General features: G+C 38.0%; 1 protein-coding gene and 1 pseudogene across 1 annotated transcript; one reads left to right on the top strand and one right to left on the bottom strand.

The window, feature by feature from the left end:
- Positions 1 to 1,783: 1,783 nt before the first annotated feature.
- On the top strand, positions 1,784 to 2,725 carry LOC112930524 (olfactory receptor 5B12-like). The gene has a single exon (XM_026012873.2). The coding sequence runs from the start codon at positions 1,787 to 1,789 to the stop codon at positions 2,723 to 2,725; it is 939 nt and encodes a 312-aa protein (XP_025868658.2). The 5' UTR covers positions 1,784 to 1,786.
- Positions 2,726 to 6,998: 4,273 nt separating this feature from the next.
- LOC112930525 (olfactory receptor 5B3-like) lies at positions 6,999 to 10,294 on the bottom strand (annotated as a pseudogene).
- Between the last annotated feature and the right edge of the window lie 7,689 nt (positions 10,295 to 17,983).

Raw genomic sequence — 17,983 nt, 5'->3', positions numbered from 1 at the left:
GATTTCTATTTCCCTGATGGCAAGTGATGCAGAGCATTTTCTCATGTGCGTGTTGGCCATGTCTATGTCTTCCTCTGTGAGATTTCTCTTCATGTCTTTTGCCCATTTCATGATTGGATTGTTTTTCTTTGCTGTTGAGTTTAATAAGTTCTTTATAGATCTTGGAAACTAGCTCTTTATCTGATACGTCATTTGAAAATATCTTCTCCCATTCTGTAGGTTGTCTTTTAGTTTTGTTGACTGTATCCTTTGTTGTGCAAAAGATTCTTATCTTGATGAAGTCCCAATAGCTCATTTTTGCTTTTGTTTCTTTTGCCTTCCTGGATGTATCTTGCAAGAAGCTACTGTGGCTGAGTTCAAAAAGGGTGTTGCCTGTGTTCTCCTCTAGGATTTTGACGGAATCTTGTCTCACATTCAGATCCTTCATACACCTTGAGTTCATCTTTGTGTATGGTGAAAGAGAGTGGTCCAGTTTCATTCTTCTGCATGTGGATGTCCAACTTTCCCAGCACCATTCATTGAAGAAACTGTCTTTCTTCCAATGGATAGTCTTTCCTCCTTTATTGAATATCAGCTGACCATACATTTCAGGGTCCACTTCTGGGTTTTCCATTCTGTTCCACCGATCCATGTGTCTGTTTTTGTGCCAGTACCACACTGTCTTGATGACCACAGCTTTGTAGTACAACCCGAAATCTGGCATTGTGATGCCCCTAGATATGGTTTTCTTTTTTAAAATTCCCCTGGCTATTCGGGGTCTTTTCTGATTCCACACAAATCTTAAAATAATTTGTTCTAACTCTCTGAAGAAAGTCCATGGTATTTTGATAGGGATTGCATTAAACGTGTAAATTGCCCTGGGTAACATTGACATTTTCACAATATTAATTCTGCCAATCCATGAGCATGGAATATTTTTCCATCTCTTTGTGTCTTCCTCAATTTCTTTTTTTAAAAGATTTTATTTATTTATTCATGAGAGAGAGAGAGAGAGCGAGAGAGAGAGAGAGAGAGAGAAAGAGAGAGAGGGGCAGAGACATAGGCAGAGGGAGAAGCAGGCTCCACACAGGGAACCTGATGTGGGACTCCATTCTGGGTCTCCAGGATCACACCCTGGGCTGAAGGCAGATGCTAAACCACTGAGCCACCCAGGGATCCCTCCAAGCAGCTTTGTGAAATACTATTATTATCATCCCTGTTTTAAACTGACCCACAGAAAGGCTGTGACTTGCTCAGGATTACCAGCTAGCAAGTGGGAACACCAGGGTTTGAATGCAGAAACATCACTTTAGAGACCATATTTTTAGCCATCACAATATACTACCTCTGGAAATACTTGTGTTATTTTCAAAGTGCCTTTTTAAATTGCTGTAAGGATCTTGTAATATAGTAAAAGTAGGAAACACCATATCCACTTAGTTTTTTTCAGAGAAAGAAATTAAAGCGCAGGAATATTTATACCGCTTTTCTAAGGGGATAAAAAAAATCACAGAAACCTTCAACCCACATAAAAATAGGCAATGGCCATTTTGAAGATAACTGAGGAGTTGTTTGGCATATCTCAGTGAGGTCAGGAACTGACAAGCATACCCTTACACACTGAAAGATGGATGTCAGAAGATGCCAGTCTTGGGGTTACTGGGAACCCTGCAGTGGTAATGGTGTCATGGTGCACTCATGTATTTGGGTGACATGGGTGAGCTCTGGGTCCTTTTCCATGAATAAGTAACTTATCCATTTTGCCTTCTGGTTTTTACAGGTGAACCACAATTTCAAAATATTATCCATGGAGAACAGCACTGAGGTGAATGAGTTTATGCTCTTGGGGCTAACTGACAACCCAGAACTGCAAGTCCCTCTCTTTATAACATTCACTCTCATTTATTTCACTACTCTCATTGGAAATCTTGGAATTATCATGTTGATTCTGTTGGACTCTCGTCTCCATACTCCCATGTATATCTTCCCCAGTAACCTGTCTCTGGTGGACTGTGTTTACTCCTCGGCTGTTACTCCCAAGGTGATGGCTGGGCTTCTCACAGGGGATAAAGTAATCTCCTATGGTGGATGTGTTGCTCAGATGCTTTTCTTTGTGGCTTTTGCCAGTGTAGACTGTTTCCTGCTAGCTGTCATGGCTTATGATCGGCATGCAGCAGTATGTAAGCCCTTACATTATACCACCACTATGACCACCAGCTTGTGTGCTCAGATGGCAGTAGGCTGCTATGTCTGGGGCTTTATTGAATCTTCCATCCACACTGGATTCACCTTTTGCCTCTCCTTCTGTCATTCCAATGTGGTCCATCACTTTTTCTGTGATATTCCCCCAATTATAGCTCTTTCCTGCTCCGATATCTACCTAAATGAGATTGTGCTCTTTATCTTAGCAGCTTTCAATGTCTGTTTTGCTCTTATAGTTATCTTGACCTCCTATCTGTTCATATTCATTGCCATCCTGAGGATGCGCTCAGCTGAGGGAAGGAAGAAAGCCTTCTCCACCTGTGCCTCACACCTCACTGCTGTAACCATCTTCTATGGAACTGTCATGTTCATGTACTTACAACCTAGTTCTAGTCATTCTATGGACAATGACCAAATGGCATCTGTGTTCTATACCATAATAGTCCCCATGTTGAACCCTATTGTCTACAGTCTAAGGAATAAAGAGGTGAATAATGCTTTTAGGAAAGTCACCAAGAAGCTAAAGATTCTGTTTGGCCCATAGATCAATTAGAGAGATTATAAAAGCTGCATAGTTAACCAGCTATCTATTGTTGTGTAGCAAAATATCACAATGCCTAATGCAACAGTTCTCACAGTTCTGTGGTTGATGGGGTAGTTCCTTTGCTGCTTTCACACGGGCTCATTCATGAGGTTGCATATTTTCCGCACAGTCAGCTGGGCTGAAAGGTTCAAGGTGGCCCTATTCACATTTCTAACTGTTGATTCTGGTTAGTCTCTACCTCTTTTTCACATGGTCTTCCATCCTCCAGAGGATAGACCAGATTTCTCACTTAGCATTTTCAATGTGAAAGTAAAACTGAAGGATTTCTTGAAGTCTAGACTCCTAAGTCACACAACATTTTTTCTATCACAAATACTAGGCAATGGAGTCAAAGGGCTGGCCCCAATGCAAGCATGAAGAAGGACCGCATCTCCTGAGGAAAACAGCTGCAAAGAATTTGTGCCCATAGTTAATCTACCACAATTAGAAATGAGGTTAAACTGCTCATTTTATAAAGAAAGAAAGCCGAAGTATGGTGGGTTAAGTATAACAGCAATTTATTCTCAAACAGTGGAAGGTAATGTAGCAAGATGAAAATGAACTATCTGGACATGGTGTGTCTTGGTCATTCAGGGCCAGGTCCCCCTCATCTCTCTCTACCATCTCCTAGGGTGTTGAAATTCTGTCCTCATCAAAACTATTCTCTCCGCAGGAAAGGAGGAAGAGATGAGTTGAAGGAAAGATAATTTCTTTACAAGAAAGTTATATAGTCACTGTCCACATGACTTCTGAGTACACTCCATTAACAAGGATTCAGTCATAAGCCCAAAAAAGACCTACAAAATCGATTTCAAGATTTAAACCCTATCTAAAATGCAGTGTACTTAGTTGAAATCTCAATACCTGGAAGAAAAAAAGAATGTTCTTTGATGAAAACTCATATTCCACCACGCAACTTGTACCTGAAGCTGAAAGGCTACTTTTATCTCCAAAACTAGGTCTTCAGCTTGTTTTTGTCCTAGTGGATCCTCTTTTCCTAGACCTTAGATTGCCTCTTTAAAAGCCCCTTTCTCAAACACACCATCTCAAATAGCTTATCCCTTATCTATTCTTTTCTTCATAGATTTAAATAAATCTCTGAAATTATATTTTATTTGTTTAATTGTCTATTTTTTGTTTCTTCCAGGTCATATGTGGTATTATATTCTTCCAAGTTGGCCAGATTGTTTTTAATGTATTTGAAATAATGAGATGATGTGATTTGCTGATATAGTGGATGTGGAGGGTAGGAAAAATGGTAGCCTTTCTGCCTAAGAAACTAGAAGGATAAGATGACTACTGTGTGAGATGTGGAAGGCATGGTAGTAGGAGGTATGGGTGAAGAGAAGCCATGAATTTCACCTGGAGCATAAGAAGCTTGAGATGCCTCTCCAACACCACCAGGAAAGGCTTAGCATTAAAATGGAGGTATAAATTTGGAGTTTACAGCAGGTAGATGATACTTGGCTATGGGAATGAGAACACAGGTAAAAGAATGTAGGCAGAGAGGAGTGAAGTATTTCAAGGACCAAGAGTTGGATTTTTCTCAATGAAAGATTGGACAGATGCATAGCCAGAGAAGGGGAGTGGTGTCCTGGAAACCAGTTGATGAGAAATTCATCAAGAGGGAATGCAAGTGTCAGAGCTGCTGGTAAGTTAAGCAATATCAAGACTAAGTACTGACAATAGGCCATAGTGATAGGAAGTTGGTAGATGACTTTGAGTGGTTTGGTTGGATGGTGGGGATACAACTCTCATTAAATGTATACTCTACAATCTAGTCCACAATTATTCTTTGCTTTACACAATTTCTAAGATTTTCCCAATATGCATGATGGAGTAAATGTATGTTGTCTTTTCTCAGAGCAGCTAATGAGATAGGACTTTGAGACTCTCACTTTGTGTACCTTCATAATAAAATTGAACTCATCTGAAAATCAAATAAAATACATAGTTATTGGGCAGCCCCAGTGCCTCAGCAGTTTAGTGCTGCCTTCAGCCCAGGGCCTGATCCTGGAGACCCAGGATCGAGTCCCACGTCAGGCTTCCTGCATGGAGCCTGTTTCTCCTTCTGCCTGTATCTCTGCCTGCCTCTCTCTCTCTCTCTCTCTTTCTCTGTGTGTGTGTGTCTCATGAATAAATAAATAATACAATCTTAAAAAAACACATAGTTATTAGCACACTGAAATAGTTTACATTTAATGTTATAAATCTTGCTTACATTTTCAGTGCATATTTAGAATCATTGGAGTTAGATGAGTAATCATTATTTATTAAAGAATTTTGCAAATTGAATCAAGAAACTTCTTATAGTCCCATATTTTGTCTTTTGATGATGTACTAAATAGAATTTATTTCATGTATTATTTTCCACTTAATGAGAAATTCCTAATAGAAAAGAGTTAAGATGGTTTGATGTAATCCACTTTATAGTGTAATTTCCAAAAATTTATTTGTCCAAAAGTGGGAAATTCAGATACTGAGTGAAAGAATATCGAAAAAACCAACCACATTGCATGAAATGCTCTAGGGTTCTTTTCTAAAGAATTATATAAGTGGAAAGGGAGGTGGGCGGGGCGGGGTGTTGGGGTGACTGGGTGATGGGCACTGAGGGGGGCAGTTGGTGGGATGAGCGCTGGGTGTTATACTAAATGTTGGCAAATTTAACTCCAATTAAAAAAAAAGACATGATATTGGAAAAACAAAACAAAACAAGGACGGATGCTCTTCTTCAGATAGCAATTAAATGGCTCGTTGATTGAAAAAAAAGAAATATATAATGGGCAATGTCTATAGTTATCAGTGATTTAAATATATTTATTGTTGGACTCAAACAATTAGTTTTTTTCAAACAATTAGTTTATTCATTAATTTAACAAATGTTTTTTGAGGAATTAGTATGAAACAGGCCCTAATTTAATTATTGGGAATGAAGTTGTTAGAAAAGAAGACAAAGCCACTCTTTGTGCAATGCAATGTGCATTCTAGGTAGATGGGTAAATGAACAAACAAGCTAACAAGCAAGTAAATAGAAATAGTTGAGGAGTGATCAGGACTATGAAGAGTAAAGCAAGTTGGAAACAGTGTCCATGGGGGGTGATGTGACTATGATACAATAACATTTAAGTAAAGATCTGAGGGAAGTGAGGGAGCTTTCTGAGCACTGGCAGCAGCAAGTACAAAGACCCTGAGGCAGGAGGGAGATGAGATTGTCTAGGAACAGCAGGGGACTCAGTGTGAGGGACATGGAGGGAGGGAGTACGAGAGCGGGCAGGACATGTTGTAGCTCATCTGAAACTAAAGTGTCCCTAAGGAGCACTAGCCATCTTATAGTATTTCCAGGGAGAAAAAATAGATAATATGATCATTACTTAGTGCATTTATCTTACACAGCTGAAGAGTTGGTAGTCTTTCTGTTTTATTATCAATCAATCCCCTTTCTTCTCACTTTAAAAAATTATTACATGATTGTACTTTTGTACCAAATGACTCACTGAAGACATTGATATTAACTCCTTTAAGATGTTATGTAGCTTGGAGAAAATATGCCAAGAAAAAACATATATCTTGATTTAAAAGTTTTTCTTTCATGTTTATCTTCATTTTGGACACTTAGAATTTTTTGCTAGATAAATAAAAAATGTTAGACATTAATTTATATTCTGATCCACCATTATTTTAACTTTTTAAATTAAAACTAGCCATATTGCACCTACTTACTTTAGTAGATTTCCCACTTTTGTGTGTATGTGCACATATGGAGTCCTTGCATGTACTCGTCTTTATGAGTTTGAGCCCTGTTTTACAAATATACTTGCATTGGCACACAGTAGAGGAAATGTGATCATGTGAATAAGTCACACATAATTAATAAGGTTCATGATAAACATGATTAATAAATATTTAAGGTCCTCATGGTTATTCTCATCCAAATGTTACACAATTGGACATGCTAGCTTCTTTTTTAATGACAGTTTTGAAGAAGGAAGTATCATATCAGTAATTTATTTTTTTAAAAAATTTATTTATTTATTTGCTAGAGAGAAAGAGAACATAAGCAGAGGGAGTGGCAGACAGAGGGAGAGAGAGAAGCAGACTCTTGCTGAATGAGAAGCCCAATGCAGGGCTCTATCCCAGGACCCTGGGATCATGACCTGAGCTGAAGGCAGACGTTTAACTAACCAAGCCACCCAGGTACCCCATCATGTCAGTAATTTAAATGCACTGTAAGCTGTTATAAACTGTGAGTTAGTGCATAGAGACGATCTGACAGAGATGGAACTAGGTCACTGAGAATCCTACAACCCTGAGAGGTGAAGTTTAGAGATGATTTTACCTTCTCAACAACTTTCTTGAAAGCATTCTTGACCTCTTTGTTCCTCAGGCTATAGACCAGCGGGTTCAGCATGGGGATGATCATAGGTAGAACACAGATGCGATTTTGTCTGTGTCCATAGAGTGGCTGGAGGTGGGCTGTATGTACATGAAGATGACTACCCTATAGAAGATGGACACTGCAGTGAGGTGAGAGGCACAGGGTGGATGCAGTCCTCAACTGAGGGCATCTCCAGGATGATGATAAATATGAACAAGTAGGGAATCAAGATAACTAGGTGAGCAAGAAAGATGTTAAAGACTGCTACAAAGACAAGAACCAGCTCACTGACATGTCTATCAGAACAAGAGAGAGAGCCATACTGCTGGAATAGCTCAGAAAGTGATGGATAGGAGAGAGGACTTACAGAAGGGAAATGGAATGTGTCTCCTGCATCAAAAGAATCAATCAGAAAACTACAGACATAGCAACCTATTGATCAGACAAGCACACACACCTGTTTCCATGGTGGTGGTGCAAAGGTGTTTACACACTGCTGTGTAGCAGTCATAGACCATTGAGGCTAAAAGGTAACTTTCCACAGTGACAAAGATTCCAAAAAGGAACATCTGGCAACACATGCATTGTAGAGATGACCTTATCTCCCATAAGGAGCTGAGCCATGACCTTGGGAGTGACTGTTGAGGAGTAACAGAAGATCACCAGAGACCAATTACTGAGGAAAAGACATGGGAGTGTGGAAATGAGATTCCAGCAAGATCTATATGATCATTCCCAGTTCCCAATCAGAGTGACAAAGTAAATGAAGATGAACATTATAAAGAGAGGAATCTGCAGCTCTGGGCATTGGTTAGTCCCAGCAGGATGAAATCAGCCACCTTTGTATTTATTCTTCATGGATGTGAATTTGAGAATCATGAGATGCTCGGTGGCAACAAGAAGGAGGAGAACAGAATGATCAATAAAGGAAAGTTCCATAAGCATTATTTTATTATTGCCATAATTTATTTTTGACTATTCTCCATGTCTAAGCATGGGAATGACAATGCAATTTAGTGATAACCTATCTATACCTTTTGTAGAGGAAGGTTCATCACAGATCATCCTCCCAGCTTCTTCTTTTTGTATATGAGTAAACCGAGCCACAGGAAGAGAATGAACTGTCCAAGAATGGATTGAATGCCTAGAATGGATTGAACTCCTAAATCAGGTCTTTTGAGTCCACTACTAACTTTCACTTCGATATGTTCATATGTATTTATTCAACCCTTTCATTATCCCTATAAGGTTGATTAATTATTATACCCATATATATAATAGGTAACTTGGAAACAAAGAAACTGAGTATTCAAGTTCACATGGTTATTGACAGTGCCAGGCTTTAGACACATTCAGAATGGTTCCCAAACTTAATGTAATCAATGATTTTTTAAAAAAAATTTTTTTATTGGAGTTCAATTTTCCAACATATAGCATAACACCCGGTGCTCATCCCATTAAGTGCCCCCCTCAGTGCCTGTCACCCAGTCACCCCCACCCCTGCCCACCTCCCTTTCCACCATCCCTTGCTTGTTTCCCAGAGTCAGGAGTCTCTCATGTTCTGTCTCCCTTTCTGATATTTTCCCCTCATTTTTTCTCCTTTCCCCTTTATTCCCTTTCACTATTTTTTATATTCCCCAAATGAATGAGAACATTCACTGTTTGTCCTTCTCTGATTGACTTATTTCACTCAGCATAATACCCTCTAGTTCCATCCACATCGAAGCAAATGGTGGGCATTTGTTGTTTCTAATGGCTGAGTAATATTCCATTGTATGCATAGACCACATCTTCTTTATCCATTCATGTTTGGATGGACACAGAGGCTCCTTCCACAGTTTGGCTATTGTGGACATTGCTGCTAGAAACATCGGGGTGCAGGTGTCCCGGCGTTTCATTGCATCTGAATCTTTGGGGTAAATCCCCAACAGTGCAATTGCTGGGTCTTAGGGCAGGTCTATTTTTAACTCTTTGAGGAACCTCCACACAGTTTTCCAGAGTGGCGGTACCAGTGCACATTCCCACCAACAGCACAAGAGACTTCCCCTTTCTCCACATCCTCTCCAACATTTGTGGTTTCCCGCCTTGTTAATTTTCCCCATTCTCACTGGTGTGAGGTGGTATCTCATTGTGGTTTTGATCTGTATTTCCCTGATGGTAAGTGACGCGGAGCATTTTCTCATGTGTTTGTTGGCCATGTCTATGTCTTCCTCTGTGAGATTTCTGTTCACGTCTTTTGACCATTTCATGATTGGATTGTTTGTTTCTTTGCTGTTGAGTTTAATAAGTTCTTTATAGATCTTGGAAACTAGCCCTTTATCTGATAGGTCATTTGCAAATCTCTTCTCCCCCCATTCTGTAGGTTGTCTTTTAGTTTTGTTGACTGTTTCTTTTGCTGTGCAGAAGCTTCTTGTCTTGATGAAGTCCCAATAGTTCATTTTTGCTTTTGTTTGTTTCTCTTGCCTTCATGGATGTATCTTGCAAGGAGTTACTGTGGCCAAGTTCAAAAAGGATGTTGCCTGTGTTCTCCTCTAGGATTTTGATGGAATCTTGTCTCACATTTAGATCTTTCATCCCTCTTGAGTTTATCTTTGTGTATGGTGTAAGAGAATGGTCCAGTTTCATTCTTCTGCATGTGGATGTCCAATTTTCCCAGCACTATTTACTGAAAAGACTTTTCCCAGTAAATAGTCTTTCCTCCTTTGTTGAATATTAGTTGTCCATAAAGTTGAGGGTCCACTTCTGGATTCTCTATTCTGTTCCATTGATCTAAGTGTCTGATTTTCATCAATGATTTTTAATTGATTTTAATCCTATTCAATTTACAGTTAATCATGTATCCATTCTTCCAAGTTCAATGCTTGGGGTTGCACAGTACAGCAATCCACAAGTATATGTGTATGTGCACAGTGAGATAAACGAAACATTAGAGATACAAACAGTCAACAAAAGCTAAAGAAGATACAGAATTGGGTGCAAAAATATTGGGGTCTAGGCTAATGTTCCATGTGCATTCACACAGAAGAACTCCTATTTATCACCCAGGAGATATTGTCTTAAACTAAGTTTCCTGAGCTTCACTTTATCCATCAGTAAAATGAAGGTGATATTGGAACATACCTCCACGTTCCTGTAGCGTTAAGTGAAGTAATCATGACAAACAGTTCACACAATGGAAAGCCCTACGTGACCAAGGAGGAGCTGTATCAGAACCTGACTCGAGAACAAACCGACTACTGCGTCTCCCACATGAAGCCCTACGTGGATGGCAAGGGCCGCGAACTCCCCACTGCCTTCGACTACGTGGAGTTCACCCACTCGCTCTTTGTGAACTGATCCTGCTCCCAGCCTAGCCTGGCCTGCGCTGCCTGCCCCGCCGTCACCTTGCTGCATGTCACCTCCTCTCTGTGCTCAAGTATTCCAGTGTCACCTACCACTGTAAGCTTATGTCTGCTTAGCTTGGGATAAGACTTAGTAGAAATGGTGCTTCACTAAGCCACTTCCGGTCCAGTGGCACTTGCCCTGTGGTTGTGGGGACCCAGATTCCTGTTGTAAAGCCAACTGCCCCATTCCGACTCGAGAAATCTAAACAGCTGGCTATTTCCCTTTTTGTTCTCCCCCCTCCATTTTGTTTTCATGTAAAAGACAAATAAAGGACTCTTCCCCGCGTAAAAAAAAAAACAAAAAACCCACAATGTGGGTGTTCAGCATTATTCTGACGAGTTCTATGTGTAATATTGTAATTAGGATGGAGCAATCATGTCTGTTGGTATAGGAAGGTTGGTGGCAACATGCAGAGCTTCGAGGTGTGAATGAGTTTTGATGTCTGGTAACTTTGCTCTGTGATTTGCATTTTATCACCTCACTAAGTCCATCCGGATCTTTTGTTTCTTCCAGTATGTCTTACTCTGTCTTACATCTCTTGTGTTGGAGGCTTTGTTATCCATTCTGTGTGAGAACTCTCACTAGACCTCTTTTGCTTAATTTCTTCCATTTGACTCACATTTTAGCTTGGGTTGAAAGACTCATATTTAATCTTAGACACATTCTTACTGTCATTACTATCAATTAACTGGATCATAAATATGGAAGGTCTGTGGGATTGACTCTAGTCTGTAGATTGTTTTTGAGCAAGCACAATGCTTTAAATCTTTTTATTTTTATTTACAGTCTTCAGAGGGATATCTATTTTCTAGTAAGTACTATTGCCACCACCTTCCTTCAGGCTCCCCAATACATTGCATGTCTGGAATTTACAGTATTTGCCTTTGTGAACTCATCATTCAATAATAGCATAAGCTATAATTTCTTGGTTAGCATTTGCTATGTTTTATAATAACTGGAATGTTCTTATTGGGCTCACATGGATAATCTGGTATAATATTGCCATCTCAAAATCCTTAACTTAATAATACACACAATATCTTCTACCATATAAGAGAATATAATCACAAATTCCAATACTGAGAAGCATTGTTCTAACTGCCACAATAGGGATGTAAAGAATATATAATAAGTAAGTTATCTAAAGAGTTAGAGATTGTTGAAACTAAGATACCTTCACAGATATCATGACCAACTTTCTGGTTCTGTGTAATAATCAATGGAAGAACAGAAAGAAGTATTAACTTCCCCAAGGTCACACATCTGGAATAAATCCATTCCCAAATCAGATTCCCAGAGGATAGAACCATAATATGGTGTTTATGTTATCATTTATCTCAAAAAGACAGATGACAAATAGGAAGGCAGATAGACATCACAGACAGAAAGATAGAAGATTGATAGATAATAAATGGAAGGAGAGATGAAAAGATGGATGGATGGATGGATGGATGATAGATATCAGATAAAGGAAGAGAGAGTATGTACACACACATGCACACATATACACACATACACACACAAATCCCATTCAAAGGTTAAGGAAATGGAGAATTCATCAGGTTGTATGCTTTACTCATATAGCACATCCAGCATGAGATTAATTCAGATTCAGACCCATGTCTAACTTATTTCAATGCCTGTGGCTTCAATCATTGCCCTTGTCAGATTTTCCAGATGAGCAAGTAATGAAAGAGTAGGCTGTGGGAAAATGATAGTGAAAATGGAGTAAAGATGTTGGTGGTTTCATGAAGATCCTTCTGGAGTCTAAAGAAATATCACTTCACCCTGTTTGGCTAGGTGTGCCTTCAAGAGCAAGTCAACACATAGTAAACAGGATGAATTTACCACCTGCTCAATGAGAGTATCATCTATCATAGGCAGTGTAAACCCTGACAGTTGGTTTTTCTTTCTTTGTAATGCAAGTGCCTGAATTAGGCTTTGGTTATTGAGGCATCTGCTTCAAAGACAACAATATCAATAAGCACTTTGACAGCCACTGGATAAAGAGCCAGACTTCATGCCTTTCCTGGCTCCTTGTTTTAGAGCTCATGGTTGATTTAGATAATCTGCCATTTGAAATTGGAAAAATAATTGTATGTTTCTCTTCCCATGCTTTAAATTTACTCTATTTTAAATTCACCACTGAAGAGTGATCCCAAGTCCCTATGCTTGACCTCAATAAAAGCAGAACCCAGACCAGCTTTCTTGCTGCATGGCCCTAGGTGTGCCATATGATTTCCAGGACCTCTGAGTACTAACCTTGTCTCTTTCAAAGTTTCCTGATGTTTATTGCTGAGGACCTCTTGCAAAAAATATAAGAACCACAAGGGTCCATCCAGCCACAACATTGGTTGTCAATAGACTCAGACCAGCACAAAACAATAGGTTTTTGCTATCCTCGAAAGGAAAGCAGCATAAAAGGTCATAAAAACAATACTATTCTCTGCTGATTAAAATATTTTGCACAAATCCTATACTTAAGCCAGTGTTTTGGGAAAAGCGTCCAACTAGATATGGCTCAAAAACTCATATAGAAGAGGTAGCTGCCTTGCTGCTTCTGCATCAATTACATTTTTCACTAAAAGTGTATATTGAGTCCAGAAGCTTATCAGAAAAGAAAATACTGAATTCTAAGTATGAAATCAGAAATTCAGACCTACAAGATATATACATAATTTTGGAACATATCTCAGGTATTGGTCAAAATATTCCAAGGTACCTGAGACATGGAGAGATGAAGGATTATGTACATGGAGCTAGGAAGCCTAGGTTCAAGTCTTGCATCTATCATGGATTTGTGTGTATGTGTGTATTTAGAAGAGTCATTTACCTTACACTGAGCTCAGTTTCCTTATTTGTGGTATAGAAATAATAAATTACTTCTCCCATGATTTCACAGAATTTTTGTCTGTGAAAATGTGAAATGCGGATGGGTCCATAAAAATCATAGTAAGGGTTATTCTTTCAACAGAATTCACTATTTTATTATCTTAGGGTGTTTCCCCTGGCTGTGGTTGCATAGTCACTGCCATCATTCAGTCTGGGGAAAGACTGGTGTGTGTACTAGAAAGAATTAGCATTCATTTAGATAAATGGTGACCGAAGGGATATACTCAGAGTCTGGTCCTTTAAAATATTGTCGGGTAGAGTCATGATATGATTTCAGATCCTAATGAATGGGAACCAGGAGGAAATTTATAGGCATGAAATACCTAGGGGACAGCCCCTATGAGGGCAATCACTTCTATCTAGGGAAGAAGCAATTAAACTGGATACAGGGATATATTTTCTTCCTTTGACTAGCACACAGATGCATTTGTAGTTATTTTTTTCTTCTCTCAGTTTTATTGATATTTAGTACATGACCAATGGGTTTATTACATTTACATTTTTGTATTATTTATACTTATAATCTAAACACTTATTTTGTTTTCTGACTGCTGTGATTTTATTCATTTCCTTTTTCTCCTTTCCATTATTTTACTTGTTAGAGTTAAATTTTAGGCTACTGGATTTTTAGAGATTGATAAATAAAATGCTTGTTTTCCCCTTTTGTGCTTACAACAAACAGACAATATGACACATAGGACAGGAATATGGAGAATAAAAATACTTATTACTAATAACTTAATTTAAAAATTTGATTCTGATCTGTTGGCAGATAGACTTCTTTTCTGTCCTAAATACTCTTTTGTAGCAGATGTTATTGGTTCTCTATCCATATCCCTTTGGCACTCTTTGTCTATGTTCAGTCCAATGCTTTTTATGAAAAAAGTCTGTATCTCTTAGACTAAAGGCTTATTTTACTGTAAGGGCATGCTCAGCTCATTGTGGAACACTTAATTTTTCTGGTGTCAATGATCAATAAGTGACAAATAGAAACAGAGTGATAAATACTTGATTCATTATCTTTCAGATGATATAGGTCTGAGGCATGTTGTTTACAGTCTTCCAGTGGTTTCTAGTAGATCAAGTCCCTTCCACAGGTATCACCTATTGACTAATATAACTCTGTATTGGCAGCCTTCCCTGACTCACTTTCCCCCTACTTTATCAGTGCTTTCTGTCCATTAAGTCCCAAATAAACTACTTGAACTCAAATCACTGACTGTGGATCTGCTTCTGGGGAACCTAACTTCATATGCAGCCGAACATTATAGGTAGTTCCTTAGCAATGCTATCTCATTGTCTTTATCGTACAAATAGAGCATGACAGAAAGAAGTATCTTCCTGAAGTTAAACTAGTCCAAAAGAGAAAGAAAAAGGAACAAAACATGCTCTATTCCATGTTCCAAATTTCTTAAGACAAATTTCATCTCTTCCTTCTCCTGAAACACTTTCAGTATACTGACTTCCGATTTTTGTATATATGCTAATGTCTGATTTTGCCATAAAACTCAAATGGTAGTTCATCTAGGTATAAAAATCTGGACTGATATTTTTTCCCTCAGCTTTTTGCTTTTTGTTTTGTTTTGTTTTTTTCCCTCAGCCTTTTGAAGTTATCAGTCCACTGTCTACTAACTTCTTTTTCTTTCCTTTTTTTAAACTTCTTTTTCTTTAATCTCTTTTTGTCCGCTAACTTCTAATTCTTCCTGATGAGAAGATTGATATCAAGATTATTACTACTTTTTATGTTTCTCTCTCCATCATCTGAAATGTTTGTCCTTGTCCACATTTTTCTGCAGAATAAAAGAATCAACAAAATGAAAAGGGAACCTACAGAATGGGACAAAATATTTGCAAACCACATATCTGATGATTTCATATGTCAGTATATGAAGAACTCACATAACATGGTAGGAAGAAAACCAATTATCAATAAAAATGGGTAAAGGACCTAAGTGATATTTTCCCAAAGATATTAGAAAAATGGGTTACATGAAAATGTGGTCAACACAACTAATCATCAGGAAGCAGAAATTTAAGAATACAAGTGTCTCTCTCAAACCTATAAAGAGCCCTAATTAAAACCCCACAGATAATATCATACTTGAATGTGAAAGAGTGAAATCCTTCCCTGTAAGACCACATACTAGACAAGTGTGCCTGCTTTCACCACTTTTATTCAAAGAAAGCTCTATCTAGAGTAATTACACAAGAAAGTGAGAATTACAAGGCATATAAATGGAAAGAAAGAAGAAAAATCATATGATTTTCAGATGATATCATCTTATATAGAGAAGATCCTAAAGAATGTACAAGAACCTGTTAGCTAATAAACTTATTCACCAATCAAAAATAAGTTGTGCTTGCATAAACTAGCAATAAACAATTCTAGAGAAAATTAAGGAAAAATTCCACTTATAACAGTATCCTATGTTAAATACAGAATAAATTTAACCAAGGGGTGAAAGGGCTGTACACTGAAACTACAAAATAAATTGCTGAAATTCAAGGTGGCCTAAATAAATGGAAAGACATTCTGTGTTCATGGATTGGGAGTTATGCTATTGTTTACTGGCAATATTTTGCAAAGTGATCTACAAGATTATTGCAATTCCTATCATATTTCTATTATAGAAATGGAAAACCTACTACTAAAATTCAAATAGAATTCAAGGGACCATCAATGGCCAAACAATATTGAGAAGGAAAAACAAAGTAGGAGGACTCACATTTCTTGATTTCAAAATGTAATACAAACCTGAAATAATCAAAGCAATTTGATACTGCCTTAAGGATAGAGACATAAATCAATTGAATTCAATTGAGAGAAGACATAAACCAATATATCTATTGCTAATTGATTTTTGACAAAAGGTGCCAAGTCCAGTTAATGGGAAAAGAAGTAATCAACAAATGGTGTTGGGATAACTAGATACCCAAATGCAAAAGAATGAAGTTGGACCCCTTCCTCACATCACATATAAAAACTAACTCAAAATGGCTAATGACTGAAATATGAGAGCTAAAAACATAAAACCATCATAAAATGTGGGGAAAAGTCCAGACCTGGGATCTGACAATGGTCTGTCATGGATTACACCAAACACAACCAACAAATGAAAAAAAAGAGATAAATTGCACTTCAAACTTTTGTATATCAGAGTACATCTTCAAGAAAGTGAAAAGGAAACCTACAGAATGGGAGAAAATATTAGCAAATCACATTTATGATAAGGGCATAATAGGGAGAATATATAAAGAACACAAAAACAAAAAACCCCCAACAGCTCAGTTGAAAAATGGGAAAAGTTCTCGAACAGACGTTTTTCTGAAGATTTACTAAAAACCAGTAAGCACATGGAAGTATGGTCAAAATCATTAGGCATTTGGGAAAAATAAATCAAAACCATGGATACCATTTCACATATATTAGTATGGCTATTATAAAAGAAAATGGAACTAACAAGTTGTAGCAAGAAAGTGGAAAAATTGGAACCCTTGTACATTACTGGTGGCAATGTAAAATTGAACAGATGCTATTGAAAACAGTTTGATGGTCTTCAAAAGTTAAACATGTAATTACCATTAGAATCAGCCATTCTGCTCCTAGTAATATCACCAAAGAATGAAAACAGGTCCTCAAACAATACTTGTGCATGAATACAAATAGATATACTGCATTATTAACAATTGCCAATAGGTGAAAAATATCCAAATGCCAATAAATTGAGAATGAATGAAAATATGTAGTACATATATACAATGGAATATAGGAAGAGAAACGTGGATGGAACTGGAGGGTATTACGCTGAGTGAAATAGGTCAATCGGAGAAGGACAAACATTATATGGTCTCATTCATTTGGGGAATATAAATAATAGTGAAAGGGAATAGAAGGGAAGGGAGAAGAAATAGGTAGGAAATATCAGAAAGGGAGACAGAACATGAAGACTCCTAACTCTGGGAAATGAACTAGGGGTGGTGGAAGGGGAGGAGGGTGGGGGGTGGGGGTGAATGGGTGATGGGCACTGAGGGGGGCACTTGATGGGATGGGCATTGGGTATTATTCTGTATGTTGGCAAATTGAACACCAATAAAAAATAAATTTATTATTTAAAAAAGGAAGAGAAACTAATGTGACCACAAAGGCAGAGATTGACTGATGGGAATAAAACCAGGAATGCTGGAAGCCACCTGAGATAAGATCTACATGGGACAGAGTACCCCCTGGACACGCTGAAGATTGATACTTTTGTTCCTTCCCAGTGAAACTGGCTTCCAACAACTGGCCTCCAGAACTGTGAGAAAATAAACATGTGTTGTTTGAAGGCCCTGGAGTGTGCTGTTATAGCAGCCATAGGAAACTGATATAAAATCTTTGTGATCTTGTGTTCAACTGTGAGTTCTCAATTTAATGTGTTACTGCAGCATAACCTAGTGTGTTCTGTTGTTTCTGCTCTTTTTTTTTTTTTTTTTTACAAACAGACGAGTTTTTCTCGTGGGTTCCTCATATCATGCAGCTGTTCATCACTTAAAATCTTTTACTGAGCTTCAGCTTTGCTCTAGGCCTG

Source organism: Vulpes vulpes, chromosome 5, assembly GCF_048418805.1.
Source record: "Vulpes vulpes isolate BD-2025 chromosome 5, VulVul3, whole genome shotgun sequence".
Lineage (NCBI taxonomy): Eukaryota > Metazoa > Chordata > Mammalia > Carnivora > Canidae > Vulpes > Vulpes vulpes.
Note: the sequence above shows the minus strand (reverse complement) of the source record. Positions and strands in the feature narration are given on the sequence as shown.

Coding starts and splice junctions, on each gene's coding strand:
- LOC112930524 (XM_026012873.2), top strand. CDS start 1,787: ATGGAGAACAGCACTGAGGTGAATGAGTTTATGCTCTTGGGGCTAACT.